At 62.3% G+C, this 15750-nt stretch overlaps 1 protein-coding gene across 4 annotated transcripts in view; it reads left to right on the forward strand.

The window, feature by feature from the left end:
- PITPNM2 (phosphatidylinositol transfer protein membrane associated 2) overlaps positions 1-15750 on the forward strand; it is a 144104-nt gene that overhangs the window by 124247 nt on the left and 4107 nt on the right. For 3 of the 4 annotated variants that reach the window (XM_036823201.1, XM_036823204.1, XM_036823202.1), the window contains 15 exons: positions 1053-1148; positions 3011-3115; positions 3277-3347; positions 6627-6874; positions 7285-7474; positions 7613-7732; positions 8307-8512; positions 9037-9215; positions 10121-10273; positions 10592-10762; positions 12563-12727; positions 14413-14561; positions 14911-15027; positions 15352-15468; positions 15590-15738. In XM_036823201.1, the coding sequence (XP_036679096.1) occupies positions 1053-1148; positions 3011-3115; positions 3277-3347; positions 6627-6874; positions 7285-7474; positions 7613-7732; positions 8307-8512; positions 9037-9215; positions 10121-10273; positions 10592-10762; positions 12563-12727; positions 14413-14561; positions 14911-15027; positions 15352-15468; positions 15590-15738 (2236 nt within the window). The remainder of the gene's footprint in view (positions 1-1052; positions 1149-3010; positions 3116-3276; positions 3348-6626; positions 6875-7284; positions 7475-7612; positions 7733-8306; positions 8513-9036; positions 9216-10120; positions 10274-10591; positions 10763-12562; positions 12728-14412; positions 14562-14910; positions 15028-15351; positions 15469-15589; positions 15739-15750) is intronic. The other variant, XM_036823203.1, reaches the window with a different exon arrangement.

Genomic DNA, 15750 nt, shown 5'->3' on the forward strand with positions numbered 1-15750 from the left:
CCCCGGCGACTGCCCCTGCCCGGCAGCCCCGTGCCTCTGCCGGGGAGTTCTAACTCTGAAGGTGGACTCTTGCTTTCGGACCTGCGGGCCACACCTGTAGGGACTCAGAACTAGTCACCTCCTTGCAGCCTCCGCCTCGGAGTGAAGCCCAGGGCGTTGCCCCAACCCTGGCAGGTTCCCCCAGACTCACCCACCCAGACTCACCCACACAGCCCGCCTGAGACAGGCAGGCTGGCCACATGGGATCCCCACTCGCAACCCCTCCTGGGACCCAGCCGGCTGCAGCTCTGAGGAGCCAGGGTTCCAAGGTGGGGTGGGGGGGTCTGGGCGGGCTGCACCCAGCGCACCCAGGAGAGGCTTCTGCGCCTGAGGGAGCAGCCAGGGTAGAGGAACCTGAAAGGCTCCAGATACTCAGAAAGGCCTTTCTCTGGAACTTACTTGAAAGTGCGGTGGTTACTGGGGAAACTCGGGGTATTTTGTATGAAACGCCAGGAGTCCCCCGCCTCCCGCAAATCCAGCTTTTCCCACACCAGGCTTGTGCTGTGCTGAAGGGATCCATGGAAACACACGCATCGATACCTTTAATCTCACTTCCTGCCCCTGCCGGGCATCCCTGTCTGTCGGCCCCGCAGTTGGCAGAGTTGAACGGGCTCGCTCCTGGAGATTCCCTGGCGGTCCACTGCCAGGGCCCGGGTTCAATCCCTGGTCGGGGAACTAAGATCCCACACGCCACGCAGTGGTGCGGCAAAAAAAGGGAGGGGGCCTCGCTCCTGAGCAGATCAGGTCAAGGGCACAGGAGCAGACCCAAGCCTGGGTGACTGCACGTCCCGGCCTCATACCTGATACCCTCCCCCATCCACGTCCTCCCGGGACAGGACTGCATTGTGCCAGGTGGGCTGGGAGATGAGTCAGAGCCGCCCCGCCCTCATTTCTCCATTTCATCCCCTTCTGAGCCCTCCTGGCCCTACTCCAGCATCATCGCACCTGCTTGCCTCTGCCCGCTCATCCCAGCGCTGCTGGGTGGTCGGTCAGTCTGGGGTTTTGCCTTCCAGCGAGTCCTTCCCGCCACAGCATCTCGGAGTGGAGGATGCAGAGTATCGCCCGGGACTCAGACGAGAGCTCGGATGATGAGTTCTTTGATGCTCACGGTAGGCCGGCACCCTGGAGCACACGGGCCTTCCCAAGAGGGGGAGGGGAGGGGTCTGAAAGAGCTGCAGGGGATGCAAGTCAAGGTGGGGATTACCTGTGAAAAGTTCTGGGTGAACAGGAGCACGTGGGGGCAGGGGCAGGATGAGATGAAGTCACCAGGAGTCTGGGGTCTCACACTCACCCCAACCTGGTATCAGAATGTGCACGGGGTCTGGCAGGTGGGGACTGTTCTCTCGAACCCCCCAAAATGGATTTACAATCAGACGGTGACATTTTTTCCATATGTGAATTTAATTCCCGAAGGGAATTCCCTGGCTGTCCAGGGATTAGGACTCGGTGCTTTCACTGCCGTGGCCCAGATTCAATCCCTGGTCAGGGAAATAAGATCCCGCAAGCCATGCGGCGTGGCCAAAATGATAATAATAATAATAATTCCCTAAGAAGCTTTACAAAAGCATAACTTCTTCTAATCTTCTAATTTTTGTAATTACTGTCTTTTCATGATTAAATTAACACACGTCTAATGTAGAAACCTTAGAAAATACAAACAAGTAGAAAACACATGAAGTGCCCATTTTCCCACGAATCCCAGAATAAGCACAGCAAGCAAACAGCTGGATAAATCACCCACCTGTGCTGGGAAGATGCATATACCAAATATCCTTGCTTCGTACCTTTGCCTTTCCTCTTGAGGAAGTAAGAGGGGCCGACAGGCAGGTAAAGGGAGACAGGTTTGCAGTTTATAAGGCAGGACAGACTCAGAAAGGGACAGGGACGTGCCCACAGGCACGCAGCAGGGCGGAGGCAGGTATGGCCCTGGGGTGGGGACCTGGAACGGGAGGCAGGTGGTTCCTGAGCCGGCCTCTGCACCTGGGGCCTCCCTGAGGGTAGAGAGGGTGTTTGGGACATCCCATACTCCCACTCCCCTCCAGCCAGGCCAAGAGGCTGAGCCCCTCCTGGCTCTGTGTCCCTGATACGAGGAAAAGACACATCTAATGTAGAAACTTCAGAAAAAGCTGGAAAAGAGAAGAGACAGCAGAGCAGGAGATGCCAGAGCTGCAGTGTCCTGGGGAAACTGTCCCAGTGACCCACAGAGGAGGGACCAGCCATGCCAGAGTCCAGACAGCTGCTTCCTACCCAGCAGTCATGGGTGGAAGTTCTCAGAAAAGCAGAAAAAAAGAGTCATGGATGGAACTGTTCATAGCAGCACTTCTCACTAAGCTGTAGTTTTGTGGACATTGAAAAGTCAGGAACATCATGGAGAAACAAGATGTGGTCCATCCATACGATGGAATACGACTCGGGCATGAAAAGGGATGAGGCACTGACACGTGGTTGAAACTTAGAAACACCATGGGAAGTAGAAGAAGCCAGACACAGAAGACCACATACCGTATGATCCCATGTATGGGAAAAGTCCCGAACAGGCAAATCCATAAGGACAGAAAGTCAACCGGTGGTTGCCAGGGTCTGGGAGAGGCGGGGGATGAGGCATGACTGCTAATGGGGACAGGTTTCCATCGGGGGAGATGGAGAAGTTCTGGAACCAGATAGAGCTCATGGTTGCACAGCATTGTGAATGGACTAAATGCTACTTGAAAATGGTTAAAATGGTGAATTTTATGTTAAGTGAAAGTTAACCACAATTTTTTGAAAAACATCAGGCAGAAGCCCCGTGGGTATGTGGCCATGTGTCCGTCCTGTTAAGGAAGGGAGAGCACAGAACCAAGTGGGGAGGGCCACATGGGCCAGAGAAGCATGGGAGCCCCCAGAGCGGCCACTCTTAGGCCTCCCAGCGCCCCCCCTCCCCTGACTCCCTGCCCTTGATCGGGGTGCTGAAGCCCCTCTCTCTCCTCCCCAGAGGACCTGTCCGATTCAGAGGAAATGTTCCCCAAGGACATCACCAAGTGGAACTCCAATGACCTCATGGACAAAATCGAAAGCCCTGAGCCAGAGGACACACAGGGTAACCAGCGGGGGGGCTGCAAGTTACAGCCTCCTAAGGAGGAGCACCCAATCACCCAGGAGGGTTGGGGGGACACCTCGGGCCCTGCTTGTCATGGTCACAGCCTCTGTCCGCTGGGCCTGCCCCTTCGCTCACACCCGCCCACCGCTTCTGTGTTGCAGACGGTCTGTACCGCCAGAGCGCCCCCGAGTTCAGGGTGGCCTCCAGTGTGGAGCAGCTGAACATCATCGAGGTGGGTGCCGAGGTGGAGGGGCCAGGGCTGCGGCGGGGAGGGCAGGGCGTAAAGGGCCAGTCCCGCGGGGGAGACCACGGAGGCAGAACTTGGCTCCCACAGCATCATGTCCACACTGGCCTGGGCACCACTGGAGAGAGGCCTGGGGCCCACCCCCTCTGATGTCCTGGAGAACCAGTAGGGACTGCAGACAGCTCCCCCGAGGAAGGCCTTGACCCCGCTCCACCTTTGGAAAGCAAAATGAGAAACTTGTAAATTCCAGATCAAAAATAAGATCTTCACCTTGTGCTCAGCTTGTCTGAAGTCCCTGAAGTAAAAAAGATAGAAGGGGAGGAAGCGAAAGTCATCTAGGCAGAAGTGATGTGGCCGGCTGTGGCCGCCCGGCCGGGGGTGGGAAAAGCTCTCAGTGTCCAATAAAGCTGTCTTGGTAGAGCGCTTATGTCCGCTTCAGGGGTTCTTTGCATGGAGCTCACGCCCCTTCTCCTCCTCCACCTGTGGGCGGTCAGAGCTGTTTGCACTGGGGCAGGAGCCGGGGCGGAGTGGGGCTATCACACGCTGCGGTCACCTCATTGCTCTGGCCTCTAGCTGCCCAAGGTGGAGACGGCACCTCTGGGGACTCAGGACCCGTGGGGAGTTTGGACCGGGGAGGGGGTTCATCCGCACCGCCCTCCTCCTCTTGGGGTTCTCTTTGAGGTCTGAGGTCGAAGCGGGCTTCTCTAGAAGGGTAACTGGGACGAGGGGAATTGATTCCCAATTGCCGGTTAATGGCGATAAAGCAAACAGAGCCCCCCTCCTTGCCTTCGGCGCACACAGCTCTGACGGCCCCCCAGGAGGGGCAGAAGGGGCCTCGGGCTCTGGATCGTCCTGGGGATGTGCATTTGGACCCAGCACTGGTTCTGGGACACCGCCATCCAGAGTCAGATCCCTTTGCTGGCAACGGTCCCCAAACCGGAGGCTCTTCTCCCAGGCTCGAGGAAGGAGGACGGCTTTACCTAGTCACTGGTGGGGACCCCTGGCTCTCCAGAGCTGGCTCCCAGGCCCCGCCTCCCAGTGGCTCTGTTCCCACTGGGGTTCGAGTCTCAGGCAGGGTGTGCCCCTGTAGAAAGCAGTTTGAATGGGAGGAAAGCTGTGTCCCGGACCGGCCCCCTGGGTCCCTGAAGAGTCCCCAGCCTCCAGCGCTGGGTCCCAGCAGCCAGGCACAGGCAGGATTCTCTCAGCCCCGCACTGCCCAGCCCTGCCCTGCACGTCCCAGGTGACTAGGGGCCGTGTCTGGGTGACAGGAAGGGTGCTGTGAGACGTGCCTTCCACGAGCCTCTCGCCTGGCTGTGTTGATCAGTCTTTGGGACCATCTGGTGCTTCTGTCCTGGCCTGTGGTCTGGGCAGCCAGTGACCCCACCCTGCCTTGGGCCGTGAGTTCATTCCTGCCCAGGCCCTGTGGCCCACGACCGGCCGATGACCAGCCCCCTCTTGGGGACTGAGGCAGCCCAGCCTTGCCTCCACCCCAGGCCCGGTACCACCCACCAGCCTTCCTCCCGCCCAAAGCCCTCTGCTGCTCAGAGGCTCCCAGCCCAGCCCGACCCGTTCCCGGTGCCCTCGCCAGTCCCTGGGTTCAGTGCCCACACTGCCCAGCCCGCTCTTGGGCTCTGTATTGACACTTGGGTCCTGCTGCTGCCCCACCTCCTGCCATCCGGTGGCCCAGTTCAGGGCCAGCTGACCCCCCATGGACCCTCCAGATGGCTTCAGCCCCTTGTTCTGCTCCTGAGTTCCTTAGGGACAGGCCCCTCTCTTCAGCTCCCTTCCCCGCCCCCCTCAGCCCCTGACATAATATGGGAAAAGCAAGTACTCACCTGTGGCTCTCTTGGGCCCTGGCCCTGGCCTCCCACACCAGAAGCCAGGGATGGGGAGAGGCCCCTGGGGATGGGGCTACAGCCTGGGGTAGCAGAAGAGCACTGAGCTGGTGGCAGGAGCTCTGGGTTCCGGTCCAGCTTGGTACTGACGCGCTGTGTGATATTAGACAAGTCCCTTGTCCTCTCTGGGCCACCTCATCTCTAGATAGAACAGTTCCATTCCCATGGTGGATGTGTGCAAGTCTCACTTGGACTTCATAAGCAGGGCTGACCAGCAAGAAATGGGGGCATGACTCCTCACAAATGAGGGGGGTTCAGATAGACACACCTGCGTTGCCCTCCCCACTCTAAGATGCTGGGGTTCTGCCACCTCTGGGGCATCTCTGCTCTTGAGGACCTTGGTCTTAGAGTCTGGGAATGGCAGGGCCTGGGGGCCATGGGCCTGGGGCAGCGGGCGAGGGCCCATGTAGATGGAGGGAGAGCGCAGAGCTGCTGGCTGAGCGGCCAAGCTGAATCTGAATCCCTGACCCCCGCCACCCCTCTTTTTCTTTTTTCTTTTTTTTTTTTTTCTTTAATTGCTTGCCTGAGAATTTTTTTGTTTTGGTTTGGTTTTTGTTTTTTGGCTGCATTGGGTCTTCGGTGCGGTGCACAGGCTTCTCTCTAGTTGTGGCACGGGCTTAGTTGCCCCGCAGCATGTGGGATCTTAGTTCCCCAACCAGGGATCGAACCTGCATCCCCTGCATTGGAAGGCGGATTCTCAACCACTGGACTGCCAGGGAAGTCCCCCCCAGCCCCTCTTAAAAGAGCCTGTGAGGGCTTCCCTGGTGGCGCAGTGGTTAAGAATCCGCCTGCCAATGCAGGGGTCATGGGTTCGAGCCCTGGTCGGGGAAGATCCCACATGCCGCAGAGCAACGAAGCCTGCGTGCATAGCCCCTGCTCGCGGCAACCAGAGAAAAGCCTGCGCACAGCAACGAAGACCCAGCGTGGCCAAAAATAAATAAATAAAATAAATTTTTAAAAAAAGAGAGCCTGTGACAGACCGACGTCTGGACACAGACACACGGAGGGCAGGCAGGCCCCAAAGGCCCGCACGGGGCTGAGCCTCTGCCTGCCCCCCAAGGCTGGAAGCCCAGAAGCCCCTGCCTGGGCCCGCAGATGGGAGGTGGAGTTGTGCTTTGGAAGGAAGAGACCCTCTCCCTCCGTGTCCTCTGTGCCCCGGTCAGGCCGGCAGGGAGCAGGGCTGAACACAGAGGGGAGGGGAAAAGCATCTGGGCCTCCCCGGGGGAGGGGCACCAGGCCCCGGAGCAGAGGACCTGAGATGGGGTCTCAGAGGGAGTGACTGGGACGCCACAAGCGTCCGCCCAGCAGGACAGAAGCTTCGGCCAGGAGCCGAGTCCCCAGGGGGTTCACCCCCCCCCACCCACCCGCACAGGACGAGGTCAGCCCGCCGCTGGCCGTGCCGCCCTCCAAGATCCACGTGCTGCTGCTGCTGCTGCACGGAGGCACCATCCTGGACACGGGCGCCGGGGACCCCGGCTCCAAGCAGGGCGACACCAACACCATGGCCACCGTGTTCGACACCGTCATGCGCGTGCACTACCCCAGCGCCCTGGGCCACCTGGCCATCCGCCTGGTGCCCTGCCCGCCCATCTGCTCCGCTGCCTTCGCCCTCGTCTCCGAGTGAGTGCCCCTCCCCTGGCCCTGAGGGTCAGGAGACACCCCCTCCCCCCGCAGTACTGGGACCACAGTGCCGACATCCAAACCCGCCGTCTAGCCTATTCTGCCGGAAGGCGGCAAAACCTAGGCAGATGGCTGAGCCTAGAGTCCTGGAGGGGCCGGGGCCCAGAGCTGAGCCTCAGTTTCTGCATCTGTAATGTGGGGATGCTGACCTGCCTCTGACATACCAGCCTTACTCCCCGGCCCTGTTCCCCATGCCTGGCCTGGAAGCATCCCCACGAGGTTTGCCAAGTCAGGGCTGAGGCTCTCAAGGTGTCAGGCAGCTCCTGCTCTGATGCTCGGGTCAGGGAAGAGGGGCCCACTGGGCTGAGCTGAGGCCACCTGCTCTCTCCTGACCGGTCTCCCGCCCCCAGCCTCAGCCCCTACAGCCACGACGAAGGCTGTCTGTCCAGCAGCCAGGACCACATCCCCTTGGCCGCCCTGCCCCTGCTGGCAACCTCCTCGCCCCACTACCAGGAGGCCGTTGCCACAGTGATTCAGCGGGCCAACCTCGCCTACGGGGACTTCATCAAGTCCCAGGAGGGCGTGACCTTCAACGGGCAGGTGAGTTGTGGGGTGGGGGAAGGGAAGACAGAAACCCTGCAGGGTGGGCTGGCCTGGTCCTCCAGGCCAGGGCTCTCCCCAGCCAGCCCTCCAGCAAGCAGGGTGGGCTCTCAGGCCCCTGAGCCTCTCCCCCTCCAGGTCTGCCTGATCGGGGACTGCGTCGGGGGCATCCTGGCATACGATGCCTTATGCTGCAGCAACCAGACGGCGTCTGAGAGTCAGAGCAGCAGCCGCCGGGGCAGTGTGGCCAGTGTGCAGGTACTAGCTTCCCGCAGCCCCCGGAGCAGGGGACCTCCAGGATGGGGACTGTCACCCTCTGGCTCCGAACATCCCAGAGGCCTGCAGAAAAAGGGAAGGGCAGAGGCTGCTAATGCAGGTGCCCAAAGGCAGGGGGTGGGTGCCTGGGACAGGTGAAGAGCTGCGCCGCGGCTCAACCTAGGAGCACGGCAGCTTCAGCAGGCGGTGAAGCAGGGTCTGCACCGTGGGGAGCAGGCTCTGGTCCTGGGGGGTGGATCCTCTGAGCTGCCCAGTAGGAGAGAGGACCCAAGGTCCCTCTGCTGCAGAGCAGCAAATGGCCTGGCAGGCCGGGCGAGGCAGCGGGATCCGTGGGAGATGAGCAAGGCCCACATGGGCAGGCCAGGCCAGGCGTGAAGGCTAGGGGGGACCATGGGGCACAGAGGGACAGGGCTTTTCCCTCCCTGGCTTGGGTGAGAGGCCGCTGAGCAGTGGCCAGTGGGCCTGGAGTCAGGAGGGCAGACACGGCTTCCAGGACACTGAAGAGGGGGCCAGGCCAGTGGCCACCGGGCAGTGAGCCTGCATGGGGCCGTTCCAGGACACTGACCTGCTGTCCCCGGGCACGACGGTCAGTGCGGCACACGGCGGCAACCTGGAGAGCAGCCGACACCTGAGCCGCAGCAACATCGACATCCCCCGAAGCAACGGCGCTGAGGACCCCAGACAGCAGCTGCCCCGCAAGAGGAGTGACTCGTCCACCTACGAGCTGGACACCATCCAGCAGCACCAGGCCTTTCTGTCCAGGTGGGTAGCGAGGCCCCCCGCCAGGGGAGGAGGGGGGGACTCTGAGGGACGGCTCAGAAGTGAGGACATGGACCAGATCATGCCGACAGCCAACGTGAGGGTGCTGGAGGCCCCCCGGCCCTCGTCCTGGGATCCCCAGACTGGGCCACGGCTCTTCAGCCACGAGAAGGTGCTTGTTGGGTACGGCTGTGGTCTTGTACACGCCTTGGGCCATCTTGAGTCAGAGGGAACAGATTGACCAGGGCTGGAAGTGGGGATGGCAGAATCGGGGGGCAGAACTGACCAGGGGCGGCGTGATCCCGGTCAGGGCTGTCCCAAAGGCAGTGGGCTCCCTAGAGAGGTTGGGACCTGCTGTCACTGGAGGTGTCCCAGCAGGTGCTGGACAGCTGCACTCACAGGACCACACAGGGGCCAAGCCTCGTTTGGGCCTGATGACCCCTGAGGAGCCTCTTTCAGGAGGCTAAGGACAGGCCAGCCCCGAGAAGGGCCGTGGTGTGACCTCATTCGTACCCCCGCGTCTGCAGCCTCCACGCCAGCGTGCTGAGGAATGAGCCCAGCTCCCGCCGCTCAAGCAGCTCCACCATGCTGGACGGCGCAGGGGCCGTGGGCAAGTTCGACTTTGAGATTGCTGACCTCTTCCTCTTCGGGTGCCCGCTGGGGCTGGTCCTGGCCTTGAGGAAGACGGTCATCCCCTCCCTGGATGGTGAGAGTCCCTGCAGGGGAGGAGTGAGGCAGGGGGGTGGGCGGGCATGAGCTGGGCAGAAGGTCTCAGTGGACCCCTGTCATGAGGCCATGGCCACATCCCAGACCCTTTCCTCCTCTTTTCTGCACCCCCCACCAAGGGCCCATTGCTCTCCTTTGCTCCAGCTTCAGCAGCTCAGTCTCTGGCCCCATTTCCCAACACGCTGTTTCGTTTAATCTCCAAGGCACCTCTGGGAGCTGAGGTCCAGAGATAGAAGGGGCTGCCCCAGGATCAGATGGGGCCAGACCCAGTCTCCCAGGCCCAAGGTCTTCCCATAAGGAAGAGATGTGAAGCCAGGCACCCCCAAAGTCTCCTCGATTGGGTGGCCTCCCAGCCCCGGAGGGACCACAGCCACGCCGCTCCAGGTTCCTCCTCATGGCTACACACACAGGGAGGCGGAACCTGTGGGCTAAGCGGCCGTCAGAGCAGCGGTCCCGGCCCAGTGACCCCGGGATCAACGAGTGCGGTCCAGGGAGACCTGCCATCCTACAGGAGCTGTGCAGCGGCCCCAGCGGGAAACTGAAGCTCAGAGAGGCAGGCGTAGACACTTGCCCAAGAGCAAGTAAACAGTGGCTTCGGTATGAGTGCACAGACTCAGAGACACTGATGTTAGGGCAACGTCATCTGTAACGGTGAAAAACCAGAACCAACCTAAACGGGATGCGGGCTGGTTAAATCAATTGCGGCACAGCCATACAATGGAATACCCCGCGCAGTTAAAAAGAATGGGGCGGAACTAGAGTGCTGATACGGAAGACTCCCATTTATTGTGTTAAATGAAAAAAAAGCATAGATTATGTTCAAAAAGCATAGATTATGTTCCTATTTGTATGTATTTTTTAAAGTGAGATATATGTTACTGATAGTTTATAATGACATTCACGTGATCTTCCCATCAACTAACTATGAGATGTTCGAAAGCACAGCCCCATCGCACAGCCTAGAGACATTTCTAATCGCGGAGGACGGCTCCACACGGCTCGGGCCGCGCATGCGCGTGAGGCTCCCAAAAGTTGCAGGTGGGGCGCCAGCCCCCGGGCTCTGGGGAGAAAGGGAACCCTCCGTTATATGTCTTTTATCATATATAGTTCTGTACTTAAAAAGAAATTTTTTTAACCACCGTCATTATAACTTTTTCAATTAAAACAAATTTGGTTAATAAAGGGACAGTGGCCCAAACAGAATCCCAAAATTGATAGAGACACACTTTCGGGTTTCTCTGTATCCCCAACCCCGTCCCGTCGCACTCCACCCAATCCCAACCTGCTCTAGGCCCCGCCTCCTGAGGGCGGAGCTAGCTCCAGGCTCTGCGACTGCCCCCCCTCTCCAACCCCCAGTTTTCCAGCTGCGGCCCGCCTGCCAGCAAGTCTACAACCTGTTCCACCCCGCCGACCCGTCGGCCTCGCGCCTGGAGCCGCTGCTGGAGCGGCGATTCCACGCCCTGCCGCCTCTCAGCATCCCCCGCTACCAGCGCTACCCGCTGGGGGACGGCTGCTCGACGCTGCTGGGTGAGAGCCCCATGGGCCCCCGGCCCTGGGGGAGGGTGGGACTTGTCCCCTCTCCTTGGGTGCCCCAGGCCGGGGCTGGCCCTGCCGTGCGGGGAGGGGCGGCCTGCACTGAACACCTTGGAAGCGGGACACCTGGTGTAGGTGTGGATGCATGAGCCCCACCCACCCCAGGGAGGTAGGAGGGAGACCGCCTCACAGGCCAGGGCCTCCCCGCCCCCCCCCCGCCCAACACACACACACACACACACACAGCTGGGCACCTCGCTCCCCTCCCCACCGCCCCGCCAAGGCAGAGCTGAGGACCTGAGGGCCCCTGGCTGAGTCCCGGGCATTGTCCTGCCCTGTGAAGGGAGCCCCACGGCAGGCAGCTCCGGAGCCTCCAGGTCACCTAGCCTGAAGCTGGGGTGCAGGAGCATGAGAGAGGGTTGCCCGTGGCCCACTCTCGCCCCCCGGGAAGGGCCCGTCCCACCTGCCCCCGTGTCCCAGTCCTGTCATGTCCTGGCTCTTGAGGAGCGGCGCGTGTCTGTGTCATGTGCACACAGTGTCTGTTCTTGTGTCTCCTCTTCTCTCCCCATATGCCTCCAGTCCAGACCGTGCAGAGAAACCCCTAGCTGGTCCTGGAGGGCGGCCCCCTGGTCCCCCTCCCTCACAGGGATGGCTTCCTGGAGACCAGTATCCCCGTCCCCGCACTCACCTGGCAAGACGGGCCCCGCCCCAGCCCGGGCTCTGCTGAGTGTGTGTAACCCCCCTGCTCGTGGTGGCGTCTGCTTCTCCGGCTGACCGCTGGTCCTCAGGGACCCCCATGCCCTCCTTGGCCACCCAGAAGTTGTGGAACTGTGGTGGCGAGGAGCAGAGACCGGCCAGGACAGATCCCCGGGAGCAGGCTTGGTGCCCCCTCTGGACACCGGGCAGAGCAGGGAGGGGACCCAAAGCAGAGGAGGCGCAGGAGCCCAGAGAGGGGAGCAGCCGTCTCAGGGTCACCCAGCACAGGTGTCAGTCCGAGGGTTCTCTCCCCCGTTTGTGAGGCTAGCAGCAGGAGTTGGGGTGAGGCCTCGAGCCCGCTGGGACCCACCTGACCCCCAGGAGAAGACTTCGGTCCTGGCGAGGGGTTGGATTCTCAGGGCCCCACTCCCTCTCCCTGAGGAGGTCCAGGCATCTCCTGCACCCCGGCTAGATGTGGGTCCTGTAGCCGAGCCCCGTTCTCAGGCTGGGCCCAGGTGAGCCTGGCTCGAGCCCTCAGCACCTGCCGTTGCCCCCAGATGCCCATTCGGGGCTGGCTCGATGTGGCCCGTGTGTGAGGGATGTGCAGGGGTGTTGCCTCATTCTCAGTCCTCAGCCCTGGGCATCCCTGGGAAGCTGCCCCAGGCCCCTGTTGTTAGCGCCCCCAAACCCAGCTGCCGCGGGCTGTGGGTCAGGCCAGGCCGAGCCCCAGAGGCCAAGAAGGCTGGGCTGGAAGGGTGGCCGGTGTGGGGCATGAGCCCGGCCACGTTGCCTCCCTGCCCACTGTGTCTGTGTTGGTCCGTCTGTCCACCCCTGCCCCAGCGCTCCCTTCTCTCTGCCTCAGCTCTGGGCCCTGAGCAGGCGGGCCCTGGCACGCTTGGGCCCATCCACTCTGCCAGCTTTGCTCAGATGCCCCTGCTCCTCTGCAGCTGGACGTGTCGGCCTTGCCTAGCACAGCGGCCGCTCCAGCCGCCCCAGCCCCGGCACATGCTGGACGCCCCCTCCCACTGCTCGGGGGCTGGAGGGCCGGGCTGGGCGAGGCCTCCTTACCCGCAGTCTCTGGTCCCTGTCCGCCTGCAGCAGATGCACTCCAGGCCCACAACGCGGTCTTCCAAGAGCACGCGGCCCCCTCCTCGCCCGGCACAGCCCCCACTGCCCGAGGTTTCCGCCGGGCCAGCGAGATCAGCATCGCCAGCCAGGTGTCAGGCATGGCTGAGAGCTACACGGCGTCCAGCATTGCCCAGAGTGAGTGCAGCAGTGCCAGGGCCTGCCCTCCCCGTCACAGCAAGGGGGCTGTGCCCTGTCGCAGCCAGTCTCAACGGCGGCCACTGTGCCCGTCCCCCAGAGGACAGTTTGCAGCGTCTGGAGGCAACTGGGGTGGGCACCACTGGCATCTGGTGGGTAGAGACCAGGTGTGCTGCTCAACACCGTACGGTGCCCAGGACGGCCCCGCAGCGAAGAGTGATCCAGCCCCCGTGTCCATAGAGGACTCTGGAAGGAAGGAGCGTTGAAAGGGGTGGCCCTGGGGCAGGGCATGGGGGGGCAAGTCCAAGTGGTGGGAGATTGGCGGTGCTGTCTCAGCTGGGGAGTGATGGGTCTGGGAGGAGGGGTCCTAGCTCCAGGGGGGCAGGTGCTCCTTAAAGGAGAAGGCTGGGGGGCCCATTTCTGGAGAAGCTGCAGCGGTGGCCAAGGGGAGCCAGGGAGGTGAGGTCTCCTGTGCCAGCCCCTCCTGCTGCCCCAGGGGGCAGAGTCACCCATGACCTCCTTCGCTCCTGCCCATCTCAGAAGCTTCTCAGCAGCTGGAAGCAGAGTCCGGGTCACCCCCGCCCCCGCTCCCCTGGGGCCAGCGGCCCCCTGCCACTTGACTGGCTCCCAGGCTGCCTGACAGAGCAGGGGTCCGGGGCTAAGGCCGGCGTGGGTGTCCTCCTGGCCCGTTGGGGCAGTGGTGGCCCCAGCAGGGCTGAGCCTGTGCGCCGCTCAGCCACAGCCCCAGCGTCAGGTGCCCGTCCCTGCTTGCCCTCCCCCCCTACCTCCCACCGCCCCGGGCCAGCAGGCGAGCCCCAGCCTGGGGAGGGCCCCCGCCTCCCCGACTTAGACATCAGAGAAGGTCCCGGGCATCACGGGCCCTCCATGCACACACGTCCGCCTTCTCTAACTGGGGTCACGCTCTGTTTCCAGGCATGCCTCACCCCCGGGCCCCGCTGAGGCCTAGCGGGGAGATGGCGGCTTGGTCTGGGAGCACCCAGACTTCCAGGGAGGAAGCAGGAGCAGCGGGGGGCGGGGGGGGCGGCTGGATGGAGGCCGGGTGAGGACTGGGGGTTGCCCGTCAGGCAGGCTGCAGGCGGAGAGCAGGGCCACCCCGAGCCTAACCAGGTGCCCCTCCTGCGCGCAGCCACCAGGGAGGCTTTTGCAAACCTGGGGCGGTCCCCCAGCCCGGAGGGGGAGCCAGCTTCACACGCAGGCTCCGTAGACTGAAGGCCCTCACTTCACACCCTGCCTGCCAGGTGCTGAGGACAGCGGGCCTTGCCTTGGGGCCCAGGAATCGTGACTCCATCTCTGCAAAGCCTTTCACAGCCTTGAGGCCTGCGGGGGCAGACGGGGTCCAGGAGAAGCCTGGAGAGGGCAGTGATAAGGCCCAGGGCAGGGGGTCGACAGGACCAGGGACAGGGAGTCCTGCCTCCAGACTGGGCTTGTCCCCTCCCCCTGTAACTCCACATCCTCCCGGCTGAGCCGCAGTCCCCCACCTCCCCCTCCTCGGACGCCCTGGCTGCTTGCTGCTCCCCTGTCGCCGAGTCTGGGAGAAGGAGACTTGCTTTGGTTGCAGCCCTTCTCTCTGGTCAGAGGAGGGTCTTGCCTCTGGGCTGAGCCCGGCCTGAGGGGCCAGGTGAGCCCCTGGGGCCCAGCGCAGTCACAGCCCCTCCTCTTGGCAGTTGCTGCGAAGTGGTGGGGTCAGAAGCGGATCGACTACGCCCTGTACTGCCCCGACGCCCTGACGGCCTTCCCCACCGTGGCCCTGCCCCACCTCTTCCACGCCAGCTACTGGGAGTCCACGGATGTGGTCTCCTTCCTGCTGAGACAGGTACCCAGGGTCCCACTGCCGGGCACACCTGCACCTCTCAGGAGGCCCGAATGACACCGCTGCTGAGGTGGCCCCATTTCATAGATGAGGACGGTGGGGAGCCCCACTTTCTGGCACCAGCAGACGCCACAGCCAGCAGGACGGAGGAAGCCGTGGGGATGTTGAGATGGGGTGAATGGATGTGCACCTTCATGGGCCAGAGAGCAGACTGCAGTGGGGTTAAATAGTGTCCCCCCCGCAAACCCTCCCAGGGGTAGCATGGCCCCTAGGGCCGCTGGCCTCTCCCCTCTAGAACAGGAAGCCCCAGGCTTGAGCCTGCCCCATGGCCTCCCTCTGTGTCCCCTCCCAGGTCATGAGGCACGACAACTCCAGCATCTTGGAACTGGACGGCAAGGAGGTCTCGGTGTTCACTCCATCAAAGCCGAGAGAGAAGTGGCAGCGCAAGAGGACCCACGTGAAGCTGCGGGTGAGGGGTCCTCTGAGTGCCCAGGCCCCACAGCTGTCGTCCTATTGAATCCTCGCGAGAAGACCCCATTTTACAGATGAGAAAACTGAGTCACAGAGAAGTGTGCTGTCTTACTTAATCCTCACAGTCTGGGGTTGGAGCTGTTACCCCGTTTACAGACGGGGACCAGCGCCAAGGCCATGTAGCTCAGTGGCTGAGCTGGGTCATTGAGCTTTGCACCCATACTCACCCCCCAGGCCCATGGGAAGCTTGAGCTGAGCCCAGGAGGCCCCAGCCGCCCCTCCATCCCCAGCCCTGACCCAGCTTTGCTCCTCCTCCCCCCAGAATGTGACGGCCAATCACCGGATCAATGACGCGGTCGCCAACGAGGATGGCCCGCAGGTCCTGACAGGCCGGTTCATGTATGGGCCCCTGGACATGGTCACCCTGACTGGGGAGAAGGTGAAGACACAGGGAGCCCGCGGGAGCCCCCCCACCTCGCCTCCCTCTGGCTGGGGGGTGGGAAGTGGGGGTGGGGAGGCCAAGGGCGCGGCCCAGCCGTGACCAGCCCTCCCGGCTCCAGGTGGACGTGCACATCATGATGCAGCCGCCCTCGGGTGAGTGGCTGTACCTGGACACGCTGGTGACCAACAGCAGCGGGCGCGTCTCCTACACCATCCCCGAGACCCACCGCCTGGGCGTGGGTGTCTACCCCGTCAAGATGGTGGTCAGGTATGAGCTCCA

This window comes from Balaenoptera musculus, chromosome 14, assembly GCF_009873245.2.
Source record: "Balaenoptera musculus isolate JJ_BM4_2016_0621 chromosome 14, mBalMus1.pri.v3, whole genome shotgun sequence".
Classification (NCBI taxonomy): Eukaryota; Metazoa; Chordata; class Mammalia; order Artiodactyla; family Balaenopteridae; genus Balaenoptera; species Balaenoptera musculus.